Source organism: Pungitius pungitius, chromosome 8 (assembly GCF_949316345.1).
Source record: "Pungitius pungitius chromosome 8, fPunPun2.1, whole genome shotgun sequence".
Taxonomy (NCBI): Eukaryota; Metazoa; Chordata; class Actinopteri; order Perciformes; family Gasterosteidae; genus Pungitius; species Pungitius pungitius.
In genome coordinates this window covers 15,531,656-15,549,468 of record NC_084907.1, presented here as the reverse complement: position 1 = coordinate 15,549,468, position 17,813 = coordinate 15,531,656, and the positions used below count along the sequence as shown (strand labels likewise).

The 17,813-nt window shown below is 38.5% G+C and overlaps 2 protein-coding genes across 7 annotated transcripts; both read right to left on the bottom strand.

Annotated features, from left to right (window-relative positions):
* Positions 1–119: 119 nt before the first annotated feature.
* Positions 120–3,191, bottom strand: cnpy2 (canopy FGF signaling regulator 2). 5 transcript variants are annotated; one of them, XR_005114111.2, is made up of 7 exons: positions 3,047–3,191; positions 2,794–2,907; positions 2,587–2,702; positions 1,712–1,909; positions 1,467–1,563; positions 906–1,337; positions 120–597 (listed from the first exon to the last, which is right to left on the bottom strand). XR_005114111.2 is itself a non-coding variant. In XM_037447909.2 (6 exons), exons 2-6 carry the CDS (start codon positions 2,873–2,875, stop codon positions 1,294–1,296), a joined length of 537 nt encoding a protein of 178 aa, XP_037303806.1. In that variant the 5' UTR covers positions 2,876–2,907; positions 3,047–3,191; the 3' UTR covers positions 120–1,293. The 5 variants fall into 5 exon arrangements, 4 of the variants coding, with proteins under 4 accessions (XP_037303806.1, XP_037303808.1, XP_037303807.1 ...); XM_037447909.2 differs by having other exon boundaries at positions 120–1,337; XM_037447911.2 differs by having other exon boundaries at positions 120–1,337; positions 3,066–3,183.
* A 544-nt stretch (positions 3,192–3,735) lies between these two features.
* LOC119193943 (natural resistance-associated macrophage protein 2) lies at positions 3,736–17,724 on the bottom strand. 2 transcript variants are annotated; one of them, XM_037447877.2, is made up of 17 exons: positions 17,572–17,724; positions 14,515–14,599; positions 13,170–13,306; positions 12,864–12,983; positions 12,633–12,752; positions 12,283–12,389; positions 12,099–12,169; positions 11,944–12,011; positions 11,682–11,837; positions 11,269–11,427; positions 11,059–11,145; positions 10,609–10,728; positions 10,377–10,526; positions 10,157–10,230; positions 9,582–9,735; positions 9,418–9,471; positions 3,736–6,190 (listed from the first exon to the last, which is right to left on the bottom strand). In XM_037447877.2, exons 2-17 carry the CDS (start codon positions 14,546–14,548, stop codon positions 6,110–6,112), a joined length of 1,692 nt encoding a protein of 563 aa, XP_037303774.1. In that variant the 5' UTR covers positions 14,549–14,599; positions 17,572–17,724; the 3' UTR covers positions 3,736–6,109. The 2 variants fall into 2 exon arrangements, with proteins under 2 accessions (XP_037303774.1, XP_037303775.1); XM_037447878.2 differs by lacking the exon at positions 17,572–17,724 and adding an exon at positions 14,785–15,268.
* Positions 17,725–17,813: the final 89 nt, after the last annotated feature.

The window sequence follows — 17,813 nt, the reverse complement described above, 5'->3', positions numbered from 1 at the left end:
TATTATGATGTTTTTTAAATAGAAAAGTAAACTTTGGTCAAAAAATATATTTCCATTAATGAAAGACATAGACAAATTCTCCTGTCCGAGGGCATTATACTTCTCAACACATAAAATAATTAATTATACCAAAAATACTTTTATTCTACTTCAACAGTACAGCATGAGGACTTTCTAACTGATTGTAATTATTTCATTCAGACTCAACAGATTGTGGACTACAGCACACTCAAGTGGTGTTACACTTCACTTCAGTTTTAGCAAGAAGTAAACTTCTCAAATGTAAAGAAAATACCATCATTCAGTGGGATTCCAGATGTAGTATTTAAAGAACACAAGAGGTATTATTTGCCTTCTCCTACAGCTACAAACTATTTAGTACCAAGATATAAATATATTTTCTGCCCTGATAGACCTTTTCAGAAACAATTACTGTCCTCTGTAAACCAAACATTTACAATTCAAAATGACAAAAATGGAAGCCCTTGGTGAGGCTGTAAAGGAAGATGCTTCATACTTTAGAAGAAGTGGTGATTGGAGTTTAACCAAACATTAGAATTGCTTTTCTTTCCTCATATTTTTCTTAGCTTTTTTCAACTTTTGACGGATTCTGAAATGGCAAAAAAACGTTTTACATCGACAGCAGACAATACCACGGGGCTAATGTATTATAATAGTATAACAATGAAAGAGGATCAATGTTCAAACACTTAAAGGCACACTTCAACTCTTGGATACCAGGGAAACTAATTCCACTCAAATCATCTTCATTTCTGATGTTAATTAATGGGTTTTTAACTTAAGTTTAACTTAATATATTATTCATTCAAAGCAAGTTATTCCTTTGATTAAAAAAAAAATGGTATCAAAGAGTTGATCAATGTAAATGAATATGTCTGAATGACCACTTCACCAAATCTTGTGTAATTATTTCTTAAATTAGAACATTTACTAAACATACACAATAAATCCTGTAAGAAATTCTGCATGCAAAGCAAGAAAAGCGTTTCTCTAAACACAGAATATTGAAATGTATGGTAACTAACAATATATAAACAAGTGACAAGATAGTCCAAAGATATTTAGCTAAAAGTGTCAAACTGGTCCTTAACCTGCCGCAAATCACAGGACCAAGACTTGTATCTTCAGCTGGATCTTCTATTATCTTATATCGTAATTTGTATACATCTTGTCATACTGCCCTGGCATGAACAAGTGATAAATAGACAACAGTAAAACAGTACAGCACCAGACGTCTCCATTTCAGCTGAGCAAATGACAGCAGCCATGACATCAAAGTTCATCGTGGGAAGATTTCAGAGTGTGGTCACAGAGGTCTGCAGAGCACAAAGAGCGTGTGAAAAAGGAATTAAAATACAGTTGCAGGAAGGGAACAACATCACAAAAATGTGCAATTAGCGTGCTTGACCTAAAAGTAAATTGGGCATGTTGAAAATAAAACATACCCGTCCTCTTGCTGCACAGATTGTCTTTGATATTTTCGTTCTCATGAGCGAAGAATTCAATGACTTCATCTTCATACTGCTCAACAATGGTTTCACACTGCAGAAATAACGATTTTTGGAAAAGATTTGAGTTGTGGGCTGCATAAATCAATATATATATATATATATATTGTAATCATAGCAATGCAAACATCTGATGATGCTTTTAAGAAATCATTTGGTGACATTATGGTAATTATACTCACCGCAAATTTTAAACTGCCTGTAACTCTAGAATCCAGCGTCGCCTCTGAGAGGTCCATGGGCTCACCACTCCGAGACTTTATCCTAATGTAGGACTTCCTGTTTGTGGAGGAATCTGTGCGCTCGCCGTAGTCCCCCATCCGCTCACACACAGACTCCATCAGCTCCAGAAGATTTCCCTCTGAGCGAGCCAGAGGTACCTGGTGCCATCAGGGGTCTCAGTTAGTTAGGGTGACTGCTTTCTTACCAGACGTGGGAGCAATTAGCAAAACGAGAACACTTTATTTTGCGGTCCAGTTGTGCAGCGAATCGAACAGTCCGGTGACAATGCTAATGCCCATGTCTGATTTATTTCTTTGTGCACCATAATAACCCCCCTTTGGCAGGTTTCATTATATAAAGCTAAAGAAACTCAAAAAGTAGTGAGGTGTGATAATGCCCACATTGTGGTAATTTGACTTTAAATCATTACATAACAGGGCAGCTACTTTAGATGATCGATTAAATTGATCAATTTTCTATTTGGTCTCAAACACTGAAGGAACATTGGTAAATACCCATCATCATCTGTCTTGAGGTGCGATAAATAGGCCAAAACACAAATACATTCAGTTTGTTACCATAAAAGTTAACGGCATCTGAGAAGCTGGAAAAAGGTCCTTATTCCTTTATTTTTAAACTAACCCATCACTTTAGATTACTAACCCATAGCATTATATTTTATTTTATTCCTTGCACTATGTTGTCTTGTCCAATGTCTAAATGTCTGCACCAACCTCCATGTCAAATTCTTTGCATGTCTGACATATTATGGCGGTAAATGTTTCCTGATTCCTGCACTAGTAATATCAAAGTAGTGGATTCCGACGTGGCTCACCTCTCTGATGGACTGGCTGCCGTCCGGGTTGATCCTGAAGGATCCCGTCTGGATCATTTTCTTTGGGTCTATTTGGGAGATGTCCCATTCCATCTCATCTACCAGAGCCCTGCAGGCTGCACGCAGTGGAGGCCGGGGACGCATTAGCACTTATCGGAGTTTGGATATGTGAGTCCTGGGCAGAGAGGCAAGCTTACAGACACATACCTCCACATTTGATGTCCTGTCCTTGCCTGGCTGCCTGGCTGAAGCTCAGCAGGAGACACACCAGCACACACGCTTCCCTCATCTTGCAGCTCTGATTTCCCCTACAGCACAGACCTACAACTCAACCGGTAAAAGCAACAAACGAGTGACCATGCGGGACGTTAATCGGTACTCAGTCAAAGAGTATGTAACGTTAGACTAGCGTGAACCACAGAGAGATTCGCACAAACAAAACAAAGCAACATCTCGTCACCTTTAACCACCCAGCTTACACGTTTCTGGCAGTGTCTTCCGAGGCCACCTTTACGTCTACACACGCTGATCCATCGCGTCGAGTGGAATGTGGTGACGTCGGCACGGAGCTGCTGGACCGGATGGAGGTCGCGCGCTCCAGACAGCGCCCTCACGTGTCCCGGAAGATTTCAACGGGCTCCGCGCTGAGGTTACCATGGCAACCGCTCAGCACGGCGAGAGCTCAGATTCATGCCGAAACATGCGATCTCAAATATAACGTATAATATATGAAGACTGACATGGCTGCAGGATCATTGATGCCATAGTAAGTGTCGTTGGTTTTGAGTTAAAACTTGTAATGAACTAGAAACAATTGACCAAATTAGTTTTGAAAGTCCCTCCCCATAAAGTATTGTACTGCGTACTGCGTCGTGTGTATTATGTGCTAAGGGACCAACATGTGTGATGTGAAGCGTTTGTTTTTTTGCTTTTAAATAGCATATTAGTTGGCAAGATGGATAACTAGATGCAGTTGTCTAGCATTAAAAACCACTACTAAGCAATGGCAACACATTTAAACAGACCTGGTTGTAGTCCAAAGCATTAGAACATGTGCATTAGAAGTGCCAAATACATACGTTAGGATAGTAAGTCACTAAAAGAATTAAGAGATTAGGAAACAATAAAGATTTCTAAAAGTAGTTTTACTTTTTATATCCAACAAGAAAAAAAAAGAGACAAACATTACATATATGACACATTCTATAAACGACAGATCTGGTGGCAAGAGAAATGATCAGATAACGACCCTTCTAAGAGGGGCTCAGATAATACTGTTCTTCTGAGTTCAATACAAAACCTTCAACTAATTTACAGCACAGTGCTTTCCTTTCTGGAAATGGAAACAGAAGGTCTCTGGAAATCCCAGGTTCCCATATTCAGACACAAACCTGCCAGACTTCCAAATGCACCGTGCAGCGAGACATGTTCACTGAATGTTGAGTCCTTTCAACACAATTCCATCACTGCTAAGCATTGGTCTGCTGCTGTTCTCATCAAAATTCCTCCAAATATTGTAAAAAGGTATATATTCAGCTTTAATGCATTCAATAAGACATTGGACCATTGATTTTGTAATTAAGTGCTTTTTTTTTTACACACAAAAAAGTGAATTTCTTTGAAGTTGTTTTTGCAAGACTAAAATGACCATACATATACATATAGAAAAAAATATCCTACAGAATAGGTGGTGGCAATGCAGAATCAAATGGCAAAAAAAAACTAATTTGAAAAAATATCAAACAAAAAGATATTGTCAGCCTCTTTACCTCAACAAAGGTCTGAGACATTTTACTTGTGTACACACGTAAAATAAAAGTAAAATGTGAGATTTTTGGGTTGTTTATCGTTTTTGACTGGTGTGCTAGAGATTCAAAAAATGAGGCACAATGGTGAAAAAAAACAAAGAAATTCAGTGTTTGGTCCAGGAAACAGTTTGGTTCATTTATCAGCACAAAGCTGCCTTATTTTTATGTTGGATTATACCGTTATTACAAATCCTTTTCTGTCTATTGTCTTTCTTAAACTACTTGTAATTATTAATGGTCTACTTTTATGTAAAATACAACTTTTTTTAAAGATAAGTCTGTAAAGTACTCAAGAAGACACACAAGAGTCCGGCCTTCACATTCATAGACATTTTACATCAGCCCTCTACTGGTGAGCTAACGCTTGTCTCCCATATTTGGAACAGTGTTGTTCATCTTTTGTAAAATCATAAAAACTATAATGTAACACCTGGTACACAGCAGTTGAGTAACAAAAAGCATCTTTTCGGAAACAAGGAGCCCTGAGATACAATTAACATGACCAATGCTGCTACTCATTATGCAACACATCTCTTTTCATATTTAGCATTTACTGTACCTCACATATTTGCGCCACAGTTTGAACTTATGCCTCAATGTTAATTTCATACAATAAATGTTATGCACATCTGCGCACATCCCATTTGTCTTTAAAAAAAAGTTGTTGAAAAATGTCCCCCAAGAGCCAAAGTTAAAGAAAATACAAACATTTTAAACCAAACATTTCCAAAAAAATTTATGACCAAAATAAATAAATATCAAATAAACTGGCCTAGACTTAACGGAGAATGACATTTGGGAAAGAATAAATAACTAAAAGTAATACCAAATTATTAGATTCTAATGTGTGAGAAGGGATAAATAAGTTTAGGCCTAAAGTGAGCGTATGCTGTCACGTTTTGTATCACATTGAGGTACAAACACCAAGAGGAGCTGCGCGTGGTGACTTAATTTAATATTTTTTAGTATGACTGGCCCTTAAAATATCTGGAAACACAAAAGGATGTAATGACTAATGACGTTCTCTCCAAGAACGGACACTTTTAGCATCTAAAAGATGCATAACTGTGCTTAAAAATGACATAAAACTGTCAGTCTTTTATAGCTTAACACAATGTTAAATCTATATTCAATATAGTAATAATAACAATGTATTATACTATTAGTATTAGATTAATGTTAGCATTTAGATTTAATTTATTTTTTATCACAAAATTTTTTTTATCTGAACATGGCCCCAACAAATGCTAAATAATCATAATGCAGCTTTGGGGTTTCTTTACGAATAACACTTTAGAGCATGTCAACTAAATGATGTCCAAATAAATGTGGCTGGCTGCTGTCCATTCTCTGCATATTTGTCCATAGCATCATTAGTAAAGCACCGGCTGAAATCCGACAACAGTTTTACAGAAGACAAGACCCTGGCATCTCAATGACCTGGAATAATTAGTAATTAGAGTGCAGTGTTTCTAAATCTTGAATAGTCGTTCACTGTGTCACAGTCACTTCGAGGTTCAGATATATTAAATGTTTTTTGTAAACATTATTTAGCTGAGGTTGCGATGAAAAACATGCATCATTGCATTAGACATCGGTGTGTACTGAAAGGACACTTTAAAATCCACGTTAGGCACAGAGAGGCAAAGACAAACGCATACTGGCCGAGCTCCAGTGGCAACACGCTGGGGTCTGCTCTTCACTTGAACATTCGATCACAACGTCTCAGCCTGAGTGTCAGTATCAGTGTCCATGTCAGTCAGTAAGTAGATATCCGTGTGCCGTGACAGCTGCATCTGAAAGAGAGACAAGAGGGGCACGTCAGTGAGGAGAGAGCTGCACGCAACACATACATCAGCAAAAAATCATTTTTGGTATTAATTGCTGGGATTTGTATTGCTGTGTAATTAAGAAAAAGTTCACTCGTTGTGTTTCACTGGAAAAAAAACATTTAAAACAACACACACAGACCTACTTGCTAGCCACACAAATTGTGTTTAGTGACCTTATCTGTATTATCTGTATAATATGTGTTACTGCAGCTCTTTTTATATAGATTTAGTAGTATAACTTTACTGAGGTGCAGCAAAGAGAGTAATTATAAACATCCAAATCAATGTGTTTTGATTAATGTTAAATAGGAGGCAATCAGAACAATTTTAATTTTTTTTACATTTTTTATTAGGGGGCTCACCTTGGGTCAAAGTGATACTCTTCCAAAGTCAACTTGCCTCATTTAATCCTGCAAAGTCCTGCAAAAGAGCATTTCTATTTCCTAGAAAAATAAATTGGCTCTTCGACTGTTGAGTTATTACTATATACTTAGCAGGTTGTAAAATAGGGGAAGTTATCATTAGTACTTCACAAAACTCCCTAAAAAAAATCCATTGTATCCATGAGAAGCCCCATCATTTTTCTAGTTTTCATTTGACTTATTTTCTTTTCAAATAAGAGGTTTGATTACCTCATAGTATATTTAACATTAATATATTATAGAATTCCGTTTTTTTATTTTTTTTATAGTGGACTAACAGTTAAAGCTCATAGCCCAAAACGATTTGAAGACAGAAGATGAAACAACAAATGCCCATATATCCATCATTTCCTGTTTATTTGAACACATGGGATCCTTTAACCAGTAGAAAGAATAGACACGTATTTATTCAATCCCAGTGAACAGCAAAGACTTGACTTCAGTGAACACATTGACATTCTGTTACTGTTCAAATGTGCTGGCGCTTTTTTCTTTTCACGGTGAGGTATTAATATCACACAAGATCTTTGGAGAACTGAACCAGAGAGCTGCAAACGGTACCTGATCCACCACAATAAAAGCTGAACTTCCAAGACAATCTGAGGTCTTTCCTGTGATCACCAAGCTAGAGACTCCTTTCAAACATCATGGTCAGTATGCACATTTTACATGCATACTTGACCAATAAGGCCGCGCTGTTCTATAATTCCTATTTTTTACATGAAACAACAGCTGCTGCTGCTAAACCTAAACATCGAATAATAACTGTGGGAGTGTTGCGTTACATTAATACATCACTAATTCCTTTTTTAAATCTCCCCCTTTAACTGGTACCTTTTAACTTTACCGTATTATTCTATGGTTTCAGGAAAACAAAATTTAGCTTTATTTTGACCTACAAGCAGTTCTGCAGTCCAGCAGACTTGGGTTAAAAAATTACAGTATTTATTATTATTATTAGTTTCATTCTCAGTAGAAATAAACAGATATACATTTATAAAATATAAACTAACAACGTTGGGGAGAACAAAAAAAACAACAAAAAAAACCCACCGTCAAAAACATTTTCATTCACATAAAGATCTTCAATAAATCAGTTCAAGGCGCTGGGCAGAGCGTTTCTTAATAAACAGATGCACCAGAATTTGAATTTTTTTCTATACTTAATCTGTTCAGCCTGAGCTGGGGTTTTTTTGTAGTGTGATTCACAAAATGATTGCTAAAAACCCCCCACAGAAAAGCAGTACTGAATAAATGTGATTGAGGTTTATCATGGTTAAACTAAAGGAAAAGAAACAAAATCAAAACTACGTCTTTACACGTTGCAACAAAAATATCTTCCATCATATTCTATTAGAATGAATTGATAAGCTCACTTCAGTTGCTCACATCCTGATTATTTAGGCACTAAAAGAGCAACGCTGCAGTCCTTTTAAGTAACTAAAATGTCCAGGTCAACGCGCACAGTGAAATTAAATCATGACCCAGATGGGTTTTGATGACAATAATCCAGTATGTTTTCATCAGGCTCCACCAAATCAGATCTATAACAAACAAGGATCCTCTACTTGAGCCAGTTTTCAGTTAAATCTGATCTCACAGTTCAAGGCTCATGTTGATAATTTAAACAAAATAAAGTCTTTCCTTACAGATGTCTTAGTATGGAATATGGTACAGAGAAAAGACAAAACTGGGACATGAAACATGCAGTACATGTGTATTGTATAATTAATACTGAAACTTTAGCTTGTTTGACATGTTAAACGGTAATTAGCTCACAATCTCAAAAACATCCACCAAAAAGGTTTTGATTTTTTTTTCTTCCGCAGTTAGGGCTGGATATCACTTTGTGCTTTTTAATACAGATAGTGAGATTAAAATAATTTATATAAAAAATATGTATTGAACTGTGAGATACAGAAGATCCAGTGAATGAAACTACTACAGGGTTTTGAGGTAGTAGAGAGGTTCAAACGGCTTACAGAGAGCGCGTGCTTGAAGCAGCCAGCATTAGTGTGCATCACAGGGAACACAGGAAAGAAATAGTATTTTAAAAAGTGCATCTTTTCAGTTAGACACATCGGTCAGCCAATACCATTTAAATACAAATATGAAAGAAATGAGAACATAGTCGAAAGCAGAAATGCAAAAGCCAACATTGTCGTTTCATACTATTCAGTTTGTCTCAGTGCTTGTCAAACTTGAGTTTACGTAAACTAACTTGGACTCAATTGATTATTATCATTTTAACTGATGTAATCCATCATCCTTCTTAGTCAGGAATGCATTTCTCACAAAAATGCAGGGAAAATACAAGCCGAAGTCCTAGTTGTTCTAGTCTAGCTCATTTTTATAAAAATTGTGGAAAATCTTGTTTAAGGGTACATTTCCTTTATAAAACTACTCATGTTACAGTATGCTGCTTTCTAAGCAGAGGCGCTTATAGCTGTTCAAGTTAAGGATTGGAACTATTGCTCTGCCAATGATTTATATTTTAAGTTTTCAAGCATCCAACAATGACCTCGGGTTTTTCTGTTCAAGTGTAGGATCAATTTGGTTTATTGGTAACCTTGACAGTACCAAAGTCTGATACCCCACCCTACCCATACACATGTGACAACAGCAGAAAGAGGTGCTTTCATCATCCTACAGACTCAAGAAAACAGGGCTCAGAGTCTCCAAGAGGAATGCTGGCGGTTACTGTCCTGTTGGGCTCTAGGAGTCGTACTCCGACTGCTCCTCTATAAAAACAGCAGGTTGATTGCTTACCCTGCCGCAAAAGTCCAGGCAGGAAACCCCCAAAGCAACCAAACAGTGCCATACCTATAAACAAGGAGAAAGACACACACGTTTACAGTACTATAGTTTCTTAATCATTCATTGTGTATAAAGTGTCTGAGACGTGAACGTGAAGTTGAGGTATTCAGACTCACCAGGTAGCCTACAAAGCACAGATAGGCTACGGAGAGAAGGGCAGCGAACACGTAGAGCAGCACACTGTTCAGCGCCGTCACGTAAACCACCACAAAGTACATGTTGATTGCACAAACCACCAGGATGACCACGCCTCCCAAAATCTTCCATACCCTACAAAAAACAGAAAGTTTATTTAGACCATTGAGAAATATTTTCTCAAATGTACAGTCTCCTGGAAATACTTTTAATACCAAGTAAATCCCTGTCCACAAAGAACATTGGATTTTTTCCTTTAAAAAAAGTTTATTTAATTTGACAAAGGATAGAGGAATATTTGGTAAATGCCAGCAAAAAAAATGAATAGAAATAAATAAATAGAAACTTTCTGAATGAGAGTTGCACACATATTCCAGCTTATTCCTCAATGAATACCAAACAGAACTCCACCTCAACAAATACACCACCTAGAGAGATGGTATATTTGTTGAGTAGAGGTCATGCATTTCACTTCCTCATTTTCAAGCTGAATTGACTAATCCGAAGAGTCTTCCTGAGTAAGGAATTAATCATGAAGCGAAATCATTTCACTCACATTCCATTTGCAAAGTCGTTCATTATGGACGTCAGACTGGTGAAGGTCAGAATTGGGATCAAAGCAAATGGAAGCTGTTGAACAGATAAATAAGGTATAGTGAATATTTCTACAGTATTATGTACTTCACAATAGGAACAAGTAAAAGTAGGTTCATTTTGTGGATTTTGATATAAAATGAATGAATAAATAGTCAGGGTGTGTAGTTATTCCTCCTGACCTGCATGCTCTGAAGCACGTTGAGGAAGTCGTTCATCCCGGTCAAATGCTCAACGTCTTGAAAAATGGCTACTAGCAGCGTAGGCGTGATGGCGATGGAGCGGGTCAGCAGCACGCGTGCAAAACGGGACCAACGAAGGTTGAGGAAACCCTTTGTAAACACAAGAACATGAGAATACAGACTTTTTTTTCTGACCCATTTTCTGCTATATAAAATCAACAGGTCCACTCACCTCCATGACAAACTGCCCAGAGTAAGTGCCGGTCATGGTAGAACTCTGCCCAGCTGCCAGGATCCCAATTGCCCAGATGTAGAGGGCTGCAGGGCCAAAGAAACAGCCCAGAACCACGCCCTGAACACACAGAAATGACCAACCAATACATCTATCTATCATCACTTAAGACTCGGGGACTTGGTTGATTGAATTTACATTTTCCTTTAACTCATTTGTTGTGGCGATGAGCCCCAATTAACAATGAGCCATTCACAGGGGTGTTCTCAATTAATCTGCGTGAATAAAGCAATTTGTTTTGCATATTGCATCATCGCTTGAGGCGATGTTTCTAACAACAACAAAAAATACAGAATTGTATATAATGTAAACTCTTTCCATTTAGTAGGTACAATGAGTTTTTGGTAATACAGCTGTGGTTTATTGTTGTTGCTGGTTGACAAAACGTACCCCTTTGTAGATGTCCACCTCGAGTGTCTGGTTGTTGAGAGGGAATTTGTCTGTGTATGGGCTGCCGGTTGCATTGCACTGCATATGCTGCAACCAGGAATACAAACGTACATTTAGCCACACTTTGTGTCAACAGTACTTCTATGAAATCAATAATCCCACTGTTTCAGCATCAGCAGTAAAGAGAAAAAGATAATACTGGTTACCAACCATTTCAATATTGGTTTTATTGAAGAAGGCCTGAGCAAAGACAGCTACGACAAAGACGTTGATGAGAAAGGAGATGAAGAGAGCAACAGATGACTCAATGAAGTAGTACTTGTTGGCTTCCTTTACTTCATTCTTATTTTTGCGATCAATGTCCCGAGACTGGTAGATAAGGAAATAAACAGAATGACATTCAATAAAACACCCAAAGTATGCATTAGTGTTTTAAAATGGCAATATACTGGCAACAGATATTATCCAACTTTCCCAAATGCTATAAGAAACACGCATGAGACAGCTTATCAAAAAACACTTTGAAAATCGATAAAAACTCTCCACTAACTTGTATTTTAAGATGTAAAATTATTTCTTAGACAAATCCTTGCTTCATTGAATAAGACAAATATCCCTCTCACCTTGACCAGCGCTGAGTGCAGGTAGATGTTGTGGGGCATGATGACAGCTCCCACGATTCCCACGGCCTGCTCCAGCTGCACGGGCCCACAGTCGGCACAGTAAGGCACGAACATCCCCTTCAGCAGCTCCCCTTGGTTTGGCTTGACCAGCACATACTGCAGACAAAACACCGTCATACAGGTGATGGTGCCATAGACGTGGTGACAGCATATCGGCTGTAGCTTATCATGAATTATATTGGAACTTGTGTGGCACTATTACCTCGTAGCCAAAGCTGAAAGCCATTATGGTGATTAGAAAGCCAAAGAAAGCTTCAAGCTTCCTCAGGCCTGAGAGAACATGAAAAACTGTATCAACACTGGTATGCACAGCTTTCATAAACACTGATTGATGTGTAAAAGATGGTGGATCCATACCATATTTGTCTAGAAAGAGGAACACAAATGTGTCTGTGATGGTGATGAGGACTCCTCCCCAAAGTGGAATACTGAAAGAGAAAGCGTGGAACTACAGTGACTTCTCATGAAAGAAATACCCTCTTAAATACAATCTCTCAAAATGTTTAGTCACTTTTAAATGGACAAGCAGTGAAGAAGGTACCTGCCCCTAGACAGAAGGTTGAGCGCTATGGCACAGCCAATAACCTCCTGCATGTCAGAGCCAATGATCGCCAGCTCAACCATCAGCCAAAGAATGACCCGAGGAACCTGAAAAATAAGAGTGAAGATGCTATCAGAGAGCAGCAGATTGAATTTGTGAGCACATTTTAATCCTCTTTGCTGGATCGGCAACATCCTTTTTGTTGGCGTTGTATCCTTCCACATGAAACCAAACACGGACCGATCCAATCCACACTCTTATTTCACATTTAGAGTCCAATGCATGAAAAATGTTAATGTACAACGCGATAACAAACATAAAGCTATGGGATAAGAATTGGGAATGCTCACTTTTGGATATTGGCGGTTGCAGACTTCAGCCAGGTGCATCCCAGTGACGACCCCGAGGCGCGCAGCTAACCTCTGCAACAGCAACCCGATGATGGTGGCTCCGAGGAGAATCCACAGGAGCTGAGACAGAAAGAGAAACACTAGTCAGATTTGCCACCTTCTACTTTAGCTCAGCAGGCTAAATTCAAATAGCTGCACTGAATACATTTTGGTCTCTGTCATAGTTGTCACCTTAAAGCCAGCTTTAGCTCCAGACTGCAGATCAGACTCGATGTTCCCTGGATCCAAGTAAGCAATGCTCATCAAAAAACCTGGTCCAGTAAACGCCCAGAGCTTACGGAAGCTGAACACCTGAAGAGAGAGACAGGATTAGCAATTTGAATAAAATAAAAATCAGTTTTGCTTCCCAACAAACGGTAATGGGTAAAATAATTGACATGATCGTTCAAATTAACAATCAGAGCTTTATGTATACAATTACATGTGAACAGATATTTCAATCCCGGTTTTGCTGAAACGGCGGATGTGAGACGGTACCTGGCTGACATTATCAGGAATGGCCACCTTGTCTTCAAAGTAGGTGGAGAAGGGTTCGTCCTGGGCCACAGGTGAAGTAGGAGGAGAGACGGAGCTGTACTGGTTTGTCTCGACTCCATTCTCCGGAGCGCAGTCCTCTGACAAAACCACAGAAGAAAAACTGAAATGAGTCATGAGAACAGAGGAAGAAGTTGTGCATTGCTGCAACATAAAGGACTCCAATCAGGTCTCTCAGCAGCTCAAAGGCCATTATAGAATATATTTCTTTCCTTTTTTTAAACCCAAAATACATTTGTCATTCCGAATTATAGATGTGTTAAGGCAACCTTTCACTGATCTGTTTATATTCAGATAAGAATCATATTTGCAGATGTGGCACAATCACTGCAACAATGTTCAGTTGACGGATGGAAAAGGAGAAGTTTATATTATGGCGAACAGAGATACATAAGAAATAACAACTCCGCTATTTGAAAACAAAACAGACATTTCAAGCCTTCTCATACGTTTGCAAAACATAAAACCGTTTTTTAAATTATTTAATCTGGGAAAACCAGTCTAAGACTTGCGTGCACAGGATCGTGTACACGTGATAAGCATCAAGTCATTTGCGGCAGTTAAATGACCAGAAGCACCGCTTATAAAATGCATAATGCATTCAGTAACAACCTGAAATTAGGTCAACTCTATTAAAAATCTTTTATGAGAACAGTGAAATAAAAAGGATTATATACAAAAGAGCATCAACATATATAATCAATTATACCGGTAAACAATGTGTACTACTTACTGAGTTTAGACTTTTCATTCTCTCCTTCCATCATTTCCAACTTACTGCTGGTCCAAAGTCCACTGTTTCCTAAGCGTGACTCTGCTTTTATATGACCCAGCCTTAATCAACCCCTTTTTCGTGAAAGTGACAACCCAGCATAAAGTTTCTAAGCATAAACCGCAAAGAGAGGGAAGCAAAAAACACATCCAGCAAAACCTGGTGCTCAAGGTGCAGTGAATAAAACACAACCCTTAGTATAAATAATATGCAGTGACCTTTGAGGTTTCCCCTTACATAGCAATAGTTCACAAAAGAAGCAAATGAATAATACTCCTATTAATAATATCCTTCTCAAAGGATTCCAGGGAACAAAGAAATAAATCTTTTTTTGGAAGTGTGTTGTCAGAGTAGGATTTTCTTTTAGTTCAATCACAGCACTGCGGTTACACATATTCAGAGAAAATGTACATGTAATGTTTTCAAAGTGCTGTGCTCCCTTGCACAATTGACACAGAATGTTTTGAAAAAGAAGCACAGTGTCTAAAGTGAGGATTCTGTTATCTTATCTGTTACCGTTGAGGAGGTCTCCTTCTTGCTCGGCCTTCATCTGGGCAGGCTGAGGGATCGCTGGGAACTCGAGGGATAAATTTCCGCCTCCCTGGAATAAGACAAGAGCAGTTACATGATCCGAAATGACCATAAAACATGTGCATGTTGAGGGTAAAACTGTAATTATCTGTTATCTATCCAAGTGTCACTTTGATTTCTGAGACAGACACAATTTGAGGTAAAGAAAAATCCAATGAAACTAACATTAAACTTTTTGCACAATAAGCAACTTACAGAAGATATGACTGCGCAAAACTTGGTCGTCCTTTCCCCCACAAACAAAATTAAAATTCATTAGTCATAAAAATGACTAAGCAACATTAATAACGTGAAAGGCCACTAGAGTAACAAAACGGGAAACATTGGCTGCAGGGTTTCAGTTCCGCACCTACATCCTTCCTACAATAACAGCGTACTTCTTGAATTTTCCACCTGAAAGACTAAACAAAGTCCAGCCAGAACCGTGTTTTACAACCCCGTGTTATGTGAGACAGAGAGCGCAGCCCCTTGGAGAGCACATGACTACGGCTCATGTGAGGCCAAGGACGAGCTGGGGTGGCTGACGGAGCAGTCAAAGGTTCCAGCAGTGCAACACATCATTTACTGCACAACTGGACATGTGCTTGCAGTTCGCATTATCAAAGTGATGAGGTCCTTGATATGTTGCTCAGTAGCAAGAATTTGTTTAACGAGATTCCAATTTCAGCAAAAAGGTTAGATTTTTTTAGGGTGGCAACCACAAACACCACAAAACGTCATGTGAGAAGGATCTTTTTTTCTACAAGGCAAGAATATACAGACAAATACTACCAAGACAAGCAAAAAAAGCTAATAGATTGAGGTGTATGAGTAACCATAACTACATACATTTCCACATCTCATGAAACTGTCTCTGCTCAACTTTTAAGGTTTAGGCAGAAATATACAGGTTTCAAGTAAGTCAGTGTTATTTTTCTTATAGCTAAAACACTGGGCCTGCCTGTTGTATATCCTTGTCCACAGGACACTTTGGTTTTCTGTAACAATAACAAACCAGCAATCATACCAAACTAAGATGCATTTTCCAGCAGTTTAATACTGTGAGATGTTTGTGATGATTAAGGGATGTTCCGGTTCACCAGTTCACTCCAATCCTTTTTCTCAAACAAGTCTGAACGACTGTCCTTAATCTCTCGATAACCATGTGTCTCACACGCCACAATACACTTAAACGGTTTCATCCCGTTTAAACACACCCGTCTAATAACAGCTGGTTCAGTCAGCCTTGACTTACATAAAGAAGTACTTCAGTGTATTTTCCTGCGAGGTCAGTAGATCCCATGTTTCCTCCCCCACAGTAAGTTCTCACTTACCTGGTATGAAACTATAATATTGTTCTTTTGGTGGAGAGGGGGACGTGGTCCCACTTTGATGATGTTGATACAAGTCAGGTCTCGCAGTGCTTTTGCCAAACTAATCTGTCTTCCAAAAAATACATGAAGACTACATAGTAAATATCTATGTGCAGGTTTTTACTTGGCTTTTCAGTTGACTTTTAGCACGTGGTTAAAGAATGTTAATCCTGTTTTTCCAACGATCCACACTGAGACACTGTATACATATTTATATCTCAGTAATCACATTGCAGACTAGTTTCACTCTTTGTTGAGAACTACCACCGTCCACAGACACTGTTTTTTATGTACACAATGCTGTACACATCAGATATAGTCTATTAATTATTAGTTATTATTAATGAACTGGTCCTCACATTGCATGAATTCCTGTCCTTGATTATGCAATTGCATTTTAAATGTGTCAGCACTAATCTTGTTGTACGACCATGTTCATGATAAAATAGAGGGATTCCCAGCAGTTAAGAATTTGGCAAAAAGGTTATGAAGTCTGGGCATTACAAGATATTTCATCAACTGTGTGATTCATTTGGACTTTACCAAATGTCGTAAAGTTGGATTGGTCCCGTCAGCAAGAAACAACTACACTTATTCATCCATTCTTCGGACTTCCTCCAAAAGCCTGGACCTGATGGAACGCCATTGGGGCACAATCTGCACTGAACAGCTGTAATAATCACTAAATCTACGACAACTCCCAAACTGGCAAATAATCTATAATGTTGCACGCCTCAAAGTAGGGCCCTTGAAGGCTTTTATTACACCATAACACTAAAAAAATGTGACAACATTGAGCTACTATGACAGTTTAAAGAGGCATAACTGGACCTGTCCAACCAGGAAATCAAATAGGCATAGACTTGACTCATTCAGGAACTGGCCGATCAACGTAAACAAACACAGAACAGACAAATTAAACATTAAACCCTGCACGTTTTCACGAGCCCCTAACTTGCTGCGTTGCCCAACTTGACTCAAGTGAGCCAATTTAAAATGTTTAAATGCAGATCACGAGCCATACGGAGGTTTGAAATGGTGTAGTATAAAATTGGATGTTGATATTTTAACATCTATTTTGGAGGTAAACCAATCACGTTTTATGCGACACCAACTGTCCTTTCCCGCTGACAAGAGGCCTATTTCATGACAGTTATTTTATTCATAAAGAGACGACGGTTTACCTGTTCAGGTAAATTCAAGGTGTGTGAGAGGTGGTTGTAAATACACGTGAAAAACTTAAATTCTTCAAAGAATTTGAATCAAAACCTCAGTGCAAGTCATAAAACTGAAATAGTGTAAGTTAATTAAACACACTTGGTAACGCGAACCACAACGTGGAAGGTTTGACCTCTCGTCCTGATAGCTGACGTTAATTTAAATGGCGATGTGGCTACAGTTGAACAGACTTGCTTTAGAATAAAACAAACCTGTCTGCTAAACAACCCAGTAGATATGTGACCCAGAGCAGCCTCCATCACTTGCCAAACACCTCGATGATACGAACCCGACTGCGCCACCACCCACACGGACGAACTACTGCTACTTAGTGTGATCAAGCTAACGAGTTTCCATGACATGTTAGCTAACAGCTAACGTTGCCCTTATCAAAGTATGGAAATGGTCTTACCTGGTTATACTTAATGAAAGGGGTTTGTTTAGAAGCGTGCAACTACTTTCAAATTACCACCATGAGTGTAACGTCAGCTAGGTAGCACATTGTCAAGCTAAATCCTGGCAAAGTCGTATCATGCCATGGAAGTTCAATAAATGCGCATGTGCTGTAATACAACTGTTCTGATTGGTCAATGAGATTTTAGTAGTAACCGTTTACCCTACGTTTAGTCTGCCAGGCAGTGACGATACTAAAAT